This window comes from Hemibagrus wyckioides, linkage group LG08 (assembly GCF_019097595.1).
Source record: "Hemibagrus wyckioides isolate EC202008001 linkage group LG08, SWU_Hwy_1.0, whole genome shotgun sequence".
Classification (NCBI taxonomy): domain Eukaryota; kingdom Metazoa; phylum Chordata; class Actinopteri; order Siluriformes; family Bagridae; genus Hemibagrus; species Hemibagrus wyckioides.
In genome coordinates, this window is record NC_080717.1 from 15,479,836 (window position 1) to 15,492,222 (window position 12,387).

The 12,387-nt window shown below is 39.9% G+C and overlaps 1 protein-coding gene across 7 annotated transcripts in view; it reads left to right on the forward strand.

Annotated features, from left to right (window-relative positions):
* The window catches only part of atp11c (ATPase phospholipid transporting 11C), a 66,965-nt gene that overhangs the window by 43,784 nt on the left and 10,794 nt on the right, over positions 1-12,387 (forward strand). For all 7 annotated transcript variants that reach the window (XM_058397609.1, XM_058397610.1, XM_058397607.1 and 4 more), the window contains exons 5-21: positions 79-186; positions 2,025-2,153; positions 2,490-2,578; positions 3,758-3,808; positions 4,157-4,221; positions 4,731-4,812; positions 4,900-5,050; positions 5,212-5,409; positions 7,511-7,681; positions 8,235-8,422; positions 8,516-8,587; positions 9,520-9,593; positions 9,690-9,793; positions 9,885-10,066; positions 10,965-11,231; positions 11,503-11,680; positions 11,773-11,875. In XM_058397609.1, coding sequence (XP_058253592.1) covers positions 79-186; positions 2,025-2,153; positions 2,490-2,578; positions 3,758-3,808; positions 4,157-4,221; positions 4,731-4,812; positions 4,900-5,050; positions 5,212-5,409; positions 7,511-7,681; positions 8,235-8,422; positions 8,516-8,587; positions 9,520-9,593; positions 9,690-9,793; positions 9,885-10,066; positions 10,965-11,231; positions 11,503-11,680; positions 11,773-11,875 — 2,212 coding nt within the window. The remainder of the gene's footprint in view (positions 1-78; positions 187-2,024; positions 2,154-2,489; positions 2,579-3,757; positions 3,809-4,156; positions 4,222-4,730; positions 4,813-4,899; positions 5,051-5,211; positions 5,410-7,510; positions 7,682-8,234; positions 8,423-8,515; positions 8,588-9,519; positions 9,594-9,689; positions 9,794-9,884; positions 10,067-10,964; positions 11,232-11,502; positions 11,681-11,772; positions 11,876-12,387) is intronic.

Here is a 12,387-nt window from a genome sequence, read left to right on the forward strand (position 1 = left end):
TTTCTCACTCTAAATTCCTCTCTCGCGCTCTCTCTCTCTCTCTCTCTCTCTCTCTCTCTCTCTCTCTCTCCTCTCTAGGGTTATGAGGACTGGCTGCGGCACAAAGCAGACAACGAAGTGAATAAGTACCAAGTGAGAGTGCTGGAAAACGGTCATCCAGCGCTGAAGGAGAGTGAGAAGATCAAGGTACCTTTCAGCCGCTGCCCCATGTCACCACAGTGAGATACAGGGAGGAGAGGACTAGATTTCCATGTGTGCAATGTGCAGGCTGGTCTTACTTGATCCAGGACATACACTTTACATTTCCAGAACTGATCAGTTGATTCATTTATCATATGTTGTTGGTCCAAACTAAAGGGTTGGTTAGTTTGTATGAGTGCGTTCTATTTTCCATGCATCTAAATCAAGTCCTAACCACAGGTGCACTACATTTCTAAAACCAATAGCAGCATGCAGCTGCAAATGATGTTTTTGTAGCATTAGGAGTATCCCCATAACTACAAACCACTCATCAGTCTCCACTGAAGCGTCATTATTTCCTCTTCTCACACTTTTCTGTTGTTGATCCTTTTTTTACACCAGTTGTACTTTGCCCCACTTGGCTTGTGCAAGTCGAGTAGATTAACCAATTCTTAGATCTTTATTTAAACATCTAAGGAAAGAGCTATTGTGTTACAGTGATGTGTTAAAACCATAATATATAAAGACTTTTATGTAAGATTTTCTGTCCAAGTGGCTATTACACTAATGTAGATACACACCAATGTCAAACTGTCCCCACCATTTGGCAGGTGTTCATTCCAAGCCCTCCTTGTGTGAGGAAAATATAAGCTCGTGAACCCATTGCATCAGCAGTTTATTTATTTATTTTTGTCTTTTTAAAGAACACATAATTGATGTATATTTTACAGTAAGAATATCTTCAGTTCACAGATCACAGCGAATCAATTCATTGTCTATAACGGCACAGCTCAGACAGTACTGACCGCTGTAGTTGCGTTAATGTGCTTGTGCTAATTATGCTATCGGTTCTATAGTAACAGCTCAGGGACTTATATAGTGGACATTACATGTTGTCCGAGTCTAATAATAAAAGAAAGTACATCAAACATATTGACCAATAAGTGAGCACTGCTGCATGAGTTCATTTGTCAGTACATTTTCAACACAAGAGTCTTTAGGGCAAGAATTTTTAATATTAATAATAAGAGAATAATTCATTTTTTACTGCAAAAGGTTGTAAACTAACTTGCCTCATGGATATTCCACAGTGTTTATAACTGGTTTCACTAATGAAAAGAGGATGATCTGAACGATACACACTTTTTGTTTGTGTTCTTTATGTCAAAATTCTGTTGGTCATTTTGAAACTGCAAGTAGTCTTGGGTGTGTTTGCTTTTCTGCATGACAGCTTTCATATTTAACTATTAAATCTGTCAACAAATCATGCTTTATTTCAGACTTACTGACAGTGTTAAAACCCCTGTAGATAAACATGGATAAAACAGAGCAGTATATAAGAAACAGGAAGCACTCAGTAGAGACAATTGATGAAGTGAACGTAATCGTGTTGTGCTGCTGTTGGACTTTGGATTTGATTTACCAGTGAATTTCAAGTTGTAGAAGCTTTAAACTACAATGCCTGGTTACCTGCATGCTATCTTAAACCAAGAATGGCATTAAAATGTACAGTAGGAGTTAGTCGGCATAGTGGAGGAAATGTCCTATAACAGAACTCTGCACTTCATCTCACAATCTGAACCAGGCTGTTAAAGCAGAGCAGCTCAAATGCGATATATGAAACGGTCTGCGTCTGTAAAAGCACCAGAAAGAAGCACACAAAGTGCTGTGCCTCACAGACGGATCAGACAGTCTTCGGCTATGGATTCTGCCAGTAAAAGAGGAACCATTAAGTCTTCCTGTTAGCCTGCACTAGGTGGTTTTATGTTAGGAGTCATCTATGCAGATATCCCGAAAATGACGCAGAATTTTTCACGTTGGTTGGATGCATTTGACTTTTGCAGGTGGGTGATATAGTGGAGGTTGTGGAGGATGAGACCTTTCCCTGTGACCTCATTTTGCTGCATTCCAGTCGAGACGATGATACGTGCTTCGTCACCACAGCCAGCCTGGACGGGGAGTCCAACCATAAAGTGAGCTTATTAACACCTCCCATGACGTAGAAGATAGTTCAGTTACTGGACGTGCCGTTTCCGTCCTTATATTATTATAGTGTTTTCAGTTTGGTTTGAAGTACAGAGTCCCAGATTGCTGCTTTTTTCCCCCCCCTCTTTCAATTGCTCTGGTTCCTAAAATAGTTGACCCACATTCTGTCATCAATCTACTACTTGTCATGTTCCTCCCTACACTTCAGCTCATAATGTAACACATCTGTACGTGTGTGTGTTTTTTCCTTAGATGGATTATTTTGCAAGCAGATTGTTATATTGGGTTTTATCTGTTGTACTTCTGCTCTCTCTCTCTTTCAGACACATTACACTGTGCCAGATACAGAGAAAGATTTGCAGTCTCTCATTGCTACCATCGAGTGTGAGCAGCCTCAGCCTGACCTCTACAAGTATGAACGCATCTTGTGTGTTGCAACACATGCTGGCACAAGCTCAGTACATTAAGTCCTTATTTTTTCTTTTAAAATTTGTTAACCCCAGTCGAACCAGCATCTCTTGGTCCTGGTTAGAGCATTAGGTTGATTTTAAATTGGAAGCCTTGTTGACTAGATGGCCATGGAGGATCCCTGTGTGTATCATCAGTCATCTTGTTGAGCCACAGTGAGCTCGGGCAGACCATACAAAGCATTAGATGTTTGGGAATCTGCGCTTTCTTGTTACTCAGAGCATTGTGCCTAGTAGATTAGCTCTCATGCTCCCCCTGTTGTCAGGTTTTGCTCACTGCAGCAGCTCAGCCTGAACACACGACCCCTATAAAGTCACCAGAAGTTCAATTTTTGTTTTAAATCACCTGCATTTTTTGCTAATTGAAAAATACAGGGTGTTTGGGACTTTAACAGTTAACATGACCAGCATATCTCGTACGATACAGTGTGTGACTTTAACACAAGAGGTGTGTGTAAGATGTTTTGTAAATAAAGTCTTAATTTCCTCTGTGTGCACACCATGTACATTGCTTCATGTAAAGCAGAAAAAAAGCACAGACATGTCCAGATTCTTCTCATAAATGCAAATTAACAACATACCCAATCTCACACACATGCACACACTCTCACATACACACATACTAGTGTTTACATGGCCTCTCACTGCATATCAGAGCAAAATGGGCTGTCATTCAATGACCCAGAAACACTTTCCTCTTATCTTTGATACTAACCAATATTCAGGTCTTCATGTAACTTTAGGCTGTAACTTTCCCCCAAAAGATATTTTCTTATAAAACCACACTTTCTAAGCAGCAGAAGTTCTAAATATCCTCAGGCATGTTTGAAAGTTTTAGAAATGGATCTCAATGTCAGTATGTTTTATTGCTGGGTGAAAACCGATGAGCATCTTGTCTGTAATTGGCGCCTTTCATATACAGGGTTCGCTCTCTGCACTGTACATATTGTTGTGCTGCTATGACAGTTTACAGATATTTTTAGAACATAGAATGAAGACTGAGAACAAATGGATCAGTACATTTAAAACATCTTGAGGCAGTGATCAGTTATATTTAGCATGTGACCATGTCAAGGTCACTATGTTTATTTGCGTAAATAATGTGTGTGTGTGTGCACTTGCAGGTTTGTGGGACGGATGCACATTTACAAGCCCGAGCAGGAGTCACCCGTAAGGTGAGGCTGTCCTTGCTCTATTCTCCTGTTCCTGACGTCACCAACCTCTGTATCTCAGTCCCTACAGCTCTCTGAGACTTTCCTCTTCTGATGATTGTTCCATTGACTCATTACATCAAACAAGCATTACAGAGCACACTGCTACAGAACACTGTCATTTATCGCTGTAGCAGTGAGTAATGTATTGTAAAACCCCACACACCCTGTCCTTCTAGACTAGCCCACGCCAAGCAAATGCACTTCACTGTGTCCAGACGTGTACTACATTGCTGTCAGTCATAGACATGAACATAGAGTTGCTGCAATGCTCTGCATTAATATAATTTCTATGTTTATTGTGTTGTTTAGATCATTAGGCCCAGAGAATCTGCTGCTGAAAGGTGCAACCTTAAAAAACACCAAGAAGATATATGGTAGGTGCATACATCTTTTTAAGCCATATGTTCTGTGTAGAAATCCTAATTGCCTTCTACAGAGAGTCCAATATGTGCTTGGCACAGGCTTAAAAAAAAAAGAAAATGTGTTTGTTTACTCAGTCATTTATCTTCAGTAACAGTGAACACTGAATGTGAAGTAGGAACACATGCTGAATGAGACACCAGTCCATGAACCTTGCACACACTCCTTCACACTCAGAGGAAACCCATGCGGTCACAAGAACACTCGATACTCAGCACAGACAGTAACCTCAGAGACTCTGTAAATGTGAAGACTAACATTAGTTTTCTGATTGAATACATGCAAATATGTTTAGATCAGTTAACATGCTAATATTAAATGAAATCATCCCACACAACGCACACATCTACTGCAGACTATCAAAGCATTTCATTTCTGTAAATATTGCTTAAAGTTGCAACACAGCATGCTAATTAGTGAACAGAGCATGAGGGTTAACCATGCATACTGCTTCTGTTCCCAGGTGTCGCGGTGTACACAGGCATGGAGACAAAAATGGCTCTCAACTACCAGGGCAAGTCTCAGAAACGCTCAGCTGTAGAGAAGTAAGTGGTTGAAGAAAGATATCTGCATGGCTGAACAGACACCAGGGTCACAGCTGCGCTGAATTTGGTGTGCATTTGTCTTAACAGGTCTATCAATGCTTTCCTCCTGGTTTATCTGAGCATCCTGATCAGTAAAGCAGTGGTGTGCACCACACTGAAGCACATATGGCAAAACCGTGAAGGACCTGACCGAGCCTGGTACAACCAGGAAACCCAGAAAGAGAAGAATACTAATTTGGTAACCTGTCCTCCTAAACTGTCTAAAACTAAATCTGTCTTCTTATTGTTCTTAATGCTGTTGTTGATGCATTTTTTACACACACTATGATACCTTACAGTTAGAATTCTAGGAAAATGATATTCTTCCTTTTCTTTTTCTTTTTTTCTTTTAATTTGCAGTATCTGAAGATGTTTACAGACTTCCTTTCCTTCATGGTGCTCTTCAACTTCATCATCCCTGTATCCATGTATGTCACTGTGGAGATGCAGAAGTTCCTGGGCTCCTTCTTTATCACCTGGGATAAGGATTTCTATGACCCAGAGATTCAGGAGGGGGCGCTGGTCAATACGTCAGACCTCAACGAGGAGCTCGGGCAGGTGAGAATTTCAGCTTTTTGTGTGATGTGGTGTGTAGTAAGTGACCGGTCTTTTGAAGGAGTTGCTTATGGTAGTAAAGTGCCTGTTGTCTGTTTACTTAATCCACAAAGTCATAGTGTCAGTCTGCACATTTATTTATTAAAAGCTGATCTTATAAGTCGGAAAATAACGGGCTTTAAATATATAGTAGATGACTTTGTCTTCTCTCCAGTCCAGTGTGTTCAGATCAATAAATGAGGGCTTTAGTGCTGGGCCAGATGTCAAGCTCATCGATACTGTGATGTACTACTAGCATATGCACTTCTATATTTTTTGGAGTATCACTGATGTCAGTGCTTTTATAATCATGTTATTACTCACTGTAACTACTAACTGATCGGAAACCTGTTGTTTCTTTCTTTCTTTCTTTTTTTATGTTATTCAATGGAAAAATATTGATTTAAAGAATCTTTGAATTTATAGTTTTTCCCATAACATGAATCTGTTCAGACAAGAATTATTAGGCAGCTGATTAGTGAAGCTGGGTGATGCTTTATTAAACTACACAATTCCAGCATATATATATGCTAGATCTTAACATTTCATTTGTCATGGTTTTTAGTATTCTATTGCTCTGAATAATTTGTCTTATTGTCCACAGTTTAACAGAATATATTATCTTAATTTTTGGGTTGCTTAATTCATTTTTTATTTTTTACAATGTGACAATGCCCAGAATGCACTGCAACCATACATAATTCAAGCCGTCCCAGGGGTCAACCAATCAGCATTCCAGGAAAAATAAACAGTGGTCTTTAATTTAATAGAAGCTCTTGTGCATGCTGTTGAAGTGGACAGCAGAAGACGGTTGTTTTTACAGGCAGTTTGGATTGATACTTGAGTTCTGGCTTTACATTTCACTAATGAAAAGTAGCCAACTGTCATATCAGTAAATAGAGAGTCCTAACTAAGAATTGCTTGCTAGTTAAAGAATTGTGTTCTTTCTGAGGTGTTGAGTATAATGCGTGTGTAGTTATCTCCGCTTCATTTATAGCGTCTGTTTGGGCATTACCTCTGCTTTTACAATTACATCATCTTCATCTCTGACATAACCATGAAGCCAAAACGTAACGTGTTAAAAAATAAATAAATAAAAGAAAGTTGTACCAAAACACCATTTGAAAGTGTTAGTTTAGCCAAACAGCACTCTCTCTGTCTTTATGAGCTAATCCATAATAGTAATAGTCTATGACAGGTCAGTCTATTCTTGCATAACATTCTCTATAGGCACTTTGATCATATTATAACCCACTAGCTTGTTTACTGGGGTATTCACGTCTCTATTTTAGCCAGGATGAGCGTACACTTCTTCTTGTTTACATATACTGAAGGGTTCTCTATGCTATCGAAAATCAGTATTTACGAGTGTGCAGCCAGCATTTCAATTCAGAGAACTATAATTGGGATTGGAAAGCATTTACTTGGTCTTCCGCCAAGGAAGATACTAAAGAAAATGCCAGTTCTATCTGTATTCGAAACACTATGCCTGGGGGGAAAATAGGAGTTAGAAGAACTAGTTAATTTCTGCTAGCAGAGACTTGCCTTCATGCCTGTAGCTACATGTTGTAAGATGGCTAGTAAGCCATTTTCACTCCTAACTAACCATCTAACGTAATATACCATTAGCTGATGAGCACCGCCCCATTGAGAAGGACCTTTAACTGTCAGACTTTCCCTTTAATAGTATGAGTCATTACTTATGAGTCTAGGGTTTTGCGTTGGTGCTGTTGGACACGTGAGACTCATAGACGCAGAAAGTAAGATACAAAACTCACTGGACAATGAAAGGACATATTTATTAACATGACAGTGTACATGGTGCTTATGCAGTATTGTGTTGATGCCTTTACTCCTTCTTCTTTTTTTTGGTTATATTTTAATATTTATAACCTACAAAATTTGTCGAAAACTAGCATGGACAAGTCCAAACAGTAATTGCTCAGACTTCCTGTGCGAATGGGCAGGAACGGTCAGAATTCCTTTGGGAGCATGTGCACACCTCTAGTGTAGAATGTACAGCTTCACATTGACATTGGCCTGTTTATCGTTCTGTTATTTGCAGGTGGAGTACATTTTCACGGACAAGACGGGGACGCTGACCCAGAACAACATGGAGTTTATTGAGTGCTGTATAGATGGCTTTCAGTATAAGAACACAGAGTCCCGGAGTGAGGTTGATGGGTTCTGTGTGACTGACGGGCCAGTGAACAAACTGTATCAGAAAGCTGGGCATGTGAGTTGTTATATATTCTTCAGGCATTTCCTATAGTTCTGTTTTTAGAGCACTTAGCTGCCTGCATATGGAATTAAAATTGAAATGAAAAACATGAACAAGCCTTCCCAATCAGTCCCATCCCCTCTGTGGCAACTGTGTGTGCCTTATGATTTGAATGTGATATGATATGAAAAAAAGGAGGTAAGATGCGTAGCTCTGCTTTGGTGACAGGCCAAGTCTAATTTCAGGAGCAGAAAAAATCTGTATATAAGCCTAACACCAGAAACTAGCCTTACTCATTGCATGGCAATTTTCCAGTCACAGTATTTTTAATGTATCTTTCAAAGTCTTTACAGCTGGTTGGCATCACAATGGCTCTAAAAAACATTTGTTTTTTGTCTGTCTTTTTCTAAACTATGTACCACAACTTCAGGGTTCTGGTCTCCATTGGGAGCGTTTAACTCAGCTGTGTCCTTCTGATGTGTGCGCCCTTCATGCACCCAGTGTTTTAGCTGTGTACGTTTAATGTCCTCTCTCTTTCTCTCTCTTTCTCTCTCTCTCTCTGTCTCAGGAGAAGGAAGAGCTTTTCCTGCGGGCTCTGTGTTTGTGTCACACAGTGCAGGTGAAGGAGGCAGGGCCAGATGAGGTTGACGGCGACCAGATAGATGGCTTGGACGGAGAACATTCCCAGCATGCCGAGCAGACGGGATTCATTGCATCCTCCCCAGATGAGGTTGCTTTAGTAAAAGGAGCCATGCAGTAAGCCAGTGTTCTTTACTCTTGTTCATGGATTATTGGCATTAAGCATAAACTAACTGTATATACATGTAGTAACACTTCTCTCTTGTTCAGATACGGGTTTACCTTCATGGGGTTGGAGAGTAAAACGATGAAGATCAGAAATAGGCAAAACGACATAGAACTGTAAGTGCTTTCCCTCCACAGAAATGATGTGTTCCACAGTGCTGTAGTGAAAATGTTGCTCTGCAGAGAATGAAAGCTGAGCTGTGAAAGATCATACTCCACTCAGTGGTCAGTGCAGTCTGCACCACTTCCAAGCAGTATTAATATCATTCAAAGAGCAACCCTCAATAAGCATCTCTGGAAATTCCCTGCTTTCTTAACTCTTTAAACCACAGCCACACTCCAAAATGTAGTGGAATGGAAATTTCAAAAAGCACATATAGAGGGCCACAAACATTTGGCCCTATAGTGTATTAGAGGTACAGAAGCAAAGTTGTAGTATTGGAAAGAGTGGTGAAAATGCATCTATTCACTTCCAATTCCGCTAAAAGACACTCTGCCTATATTTATAATTATAGCCTCTCTTAAAACATAGCTGGCAAATTTTTAAGAATTACAGTTATACAATGGAAAATGTGTCATCACTGATAATCAGCGTCATCCACTGCACTCGTCTGATCTCTGTTGTGTAATAAATGCTGATTCATTCAGCGAGTTCTCTTCTTCTGTCTAAATTTATTATCATTAATTACTTTTTATTAGGTCATTTAAGCAGTTTATACTTTTGCCCACCACCGTCTTTACAGGGTGTCAAAGTGTTCTGTCTGTTTTGGTGATGATGAGCTGACATCATTATTCAGCACCATAGTATCTGATTACTGAACTGATAAAGCTGTAGCTATCTGTAGCTATAAAGGTGTGACATTCCTTGTATGAGAAAAGAACGCTGAGTAATCGAGGTTTAGGGCTGACTGTGTAAACTGAATAAATGTAAATACAATTATCCAACACTCTCGGTTGTGCCAAGTGGTGAGTAGTCTGCTAATCGCTACTTTAGTGAATGATAAAGGTAGTTCAAGGTCTTTATTATTTCCTTTTATTGAATTGCACAGATACGAGTTGCTTCACGTGCTCAACTTTGACCCTGTGCGGCGGAGAATGAGTGTCATAGTCAGGACCAAGATGGGTAAGTTATTGTCAGGCTGATTATGTCCTAAATGTGAACTTTAAACAAGTTAAACAGGCTAAAGGAATGTTCTGGTCTGTGTGTTTGTGTATTCAGGTGAGACACTGCTTTTTTGCAAAGGGGCAGATTCCTCCATCTTTCCCAGGGTTATGCCAGATGAGGTGGACAGAATCCGCATGCATGTTGAACGCAACGCTACGGTAATCTTTCCACTGTATTCTACTGTAAATATCATGTAGTGGAAAAACTCAAAAACCACTGTAAAACACCTGTAAATACCTGCATTTGTAGGAAGGCTATAGGACTCTCTGTGTGGCCTATAAACTGTTGAGCCCAGAGGAGTATACTGCAGCGGACACCAGTCTAAGGGAAGCTCGACTGGCTCTGCAGGATCGTGAGGAGAAGCTCATGGCTGTGTATAACCAGGTGGAGACAGGCATGAGCCTGATTGGAGCTACAGCAGTAGAGGACAGGTCAGTGTCCCAACATGCACTGTAGCTGAGGACAGTCAGTGTCCTAACATGCATTACAGGTAGTTAATAGTATACTAGTTAGACTCTGCCCCTCACTTATCAGCAAATCAGTAACCATTTCATGGAATTCTGTGTTGGAATTAGGCTGTCCTATTTCATATGTCCATCAGATTAATATAAATCTCATAATGCACTTGTAAATGAAGTGCAGCAGGTTCCATGAAAGCTCAATGTTATAGATAACTTCATGACATAAACATTACTTCTATTTACAGCTCCTTTGAAATATACTTCCAGTTTTTTCTTTTAAAAAGTAATACGGTGATAGAAACCCCAGAATGCAGATGTTTTTTGCAGTGTTTTGATCAACAGCTAAAAGCTTAGAGTGAGTTAGTAGTAGCTGCTGCAGTGTTTACGGTCATTTAAACTGAATAGTGAATAACCTTCATCTTGTGTTGTTTGGTTATCATATACCTGGAGATATTTGGGACTGCTATGCATGGAACCACTTGGAGACTATGACATTTTTTATAATAATCACGCTATCTGGTGTCACCCACATGAGGATGGTTTTCTTTTTAAGTCTGGTTCCTCTCAAGGTTTTTTCCTCATATTATCTCAGGGAGTTTTTCCTTGCCACCGTCGCCTCAGGCTTGCTCATTAGGGATATAAAAAAATTTATTACCTTTGTAATTTTTATTCTGAATCTTTATATTTCTATAAAACCGCTTTGAGACAACATCCATTGTTAAATGTGCTACACAACTAAAACTGAATTGAATTTATATAACTACTCCACCCTGAATACAGTCATAACTGTCATATATGAATTCCCAGACCTGCTTTTTGTTCCTGAAAGTGATTCATTCTTCAATATTTCTCCCTTGTTGTTTCTTAGATTACAGGAAGAGGCTGCAGAGACGATGGAAGCCCTACATGGAGCTGGGATGAAAGTGTGGGTTCTCACTGGAGACAAGATGGAGACGGCCAAGTCCACATGCTATGCTTGCCGCCTGTTCCGGAGTGGCACAGAGCTGCTGGAGCTGACTGTACGCACGCTGGAGGAAGGAGGGAGAAAGCGTGAAGACCGACTCCATGAGCTCCTTCTGGACTACCACAAGAGGGCAGTGAAGGACGCACCGCCTGTCAAAGCTGGAATCACCAGGTCTGCAGTCTCCATAAAGACATCTCTGTTAAAATGGGGTTTCTCTGTATGAAATATAAGACAAATATGTTAAATTTAAGACAAAGCTGTCAAAGATTTTGCAAAATTGTTGCAATCATGTAAAAAGATGGTCTAGTTAGTTAAGCTTTTCTGAGGGATTTGTGTATCCATGTGTAGTGTGAGCTAAAGCATTTGTTATCCAGATGCTGGATCATAAGAAAGAGTGTAATTCTGAACCTTTTTTAACCTGCTGTGTGTGTGTCTCCCTCAGGAGCTGGTCCTCAGCCAGTCAGGAATATGGCTTCATCATAGACGGAGCCGCACTGTCCTTAGTAATGAACACATCTCCTGATGCAAACTCCAGCCGCTACAAGAGCCTCTTCCTGCAGATCTGCCAGAACTGCACAGCTGTTCTCTGCTGCCGCATGGCACCACTGCAGAAAGCACAGGTCCCGACATGAAGCACATACACACATGCACAAAGGACACAGAGTCTGAGTTATATGGGTCTTTATACTGTTATTTGTATTCATCTCTGTAGATAGTGAAAATGGTGAAGAATTCTAAAGGCTCTCCCATCACCCTATCCATTGGAGATGGTGCCAATGATGTCAGTATGATCCTGGAAGCTCATGTGGGCATTGGTAAGTTCTACAAATCACTAGCCCAGGAGCAGAAGTTTTCTAGTCTGGGCTATTGGTGTTTTATTTGTTCACAGAATGGAAAAAATATCCCATCAAAACATATCCAATCAAGATAAAAAATATTAGTAAAAGTTGATTAAAAAAATTTGGTGATGTGCAATTGGGCCATGATGAAATAATTTTTTTGAAATATCCTAGAAATGATGTCGTGATCATTATATTATTCACCACACTGCCTTAATTGCACCAATATTAATATCTGATGTATAAAAAGATTTGTGTTTGTGATCGCTGCATAAGATTTCACTTCTAGCTGAAGTTTGTTACATTTAGATCATTATTGCACTTATTACAGACTGTCAGCCGCATGGCAACACAGAAACACCCTAGCAGGGTTTGGCCTCTTTTGGGACCTATTTTCACCGTAGCCAAGTTAAATTGACATCATATTGTGTCTGAAATGTTAGTTACTTGATATAAATTACTTATTAATAGAACTGTTGTATAAAACT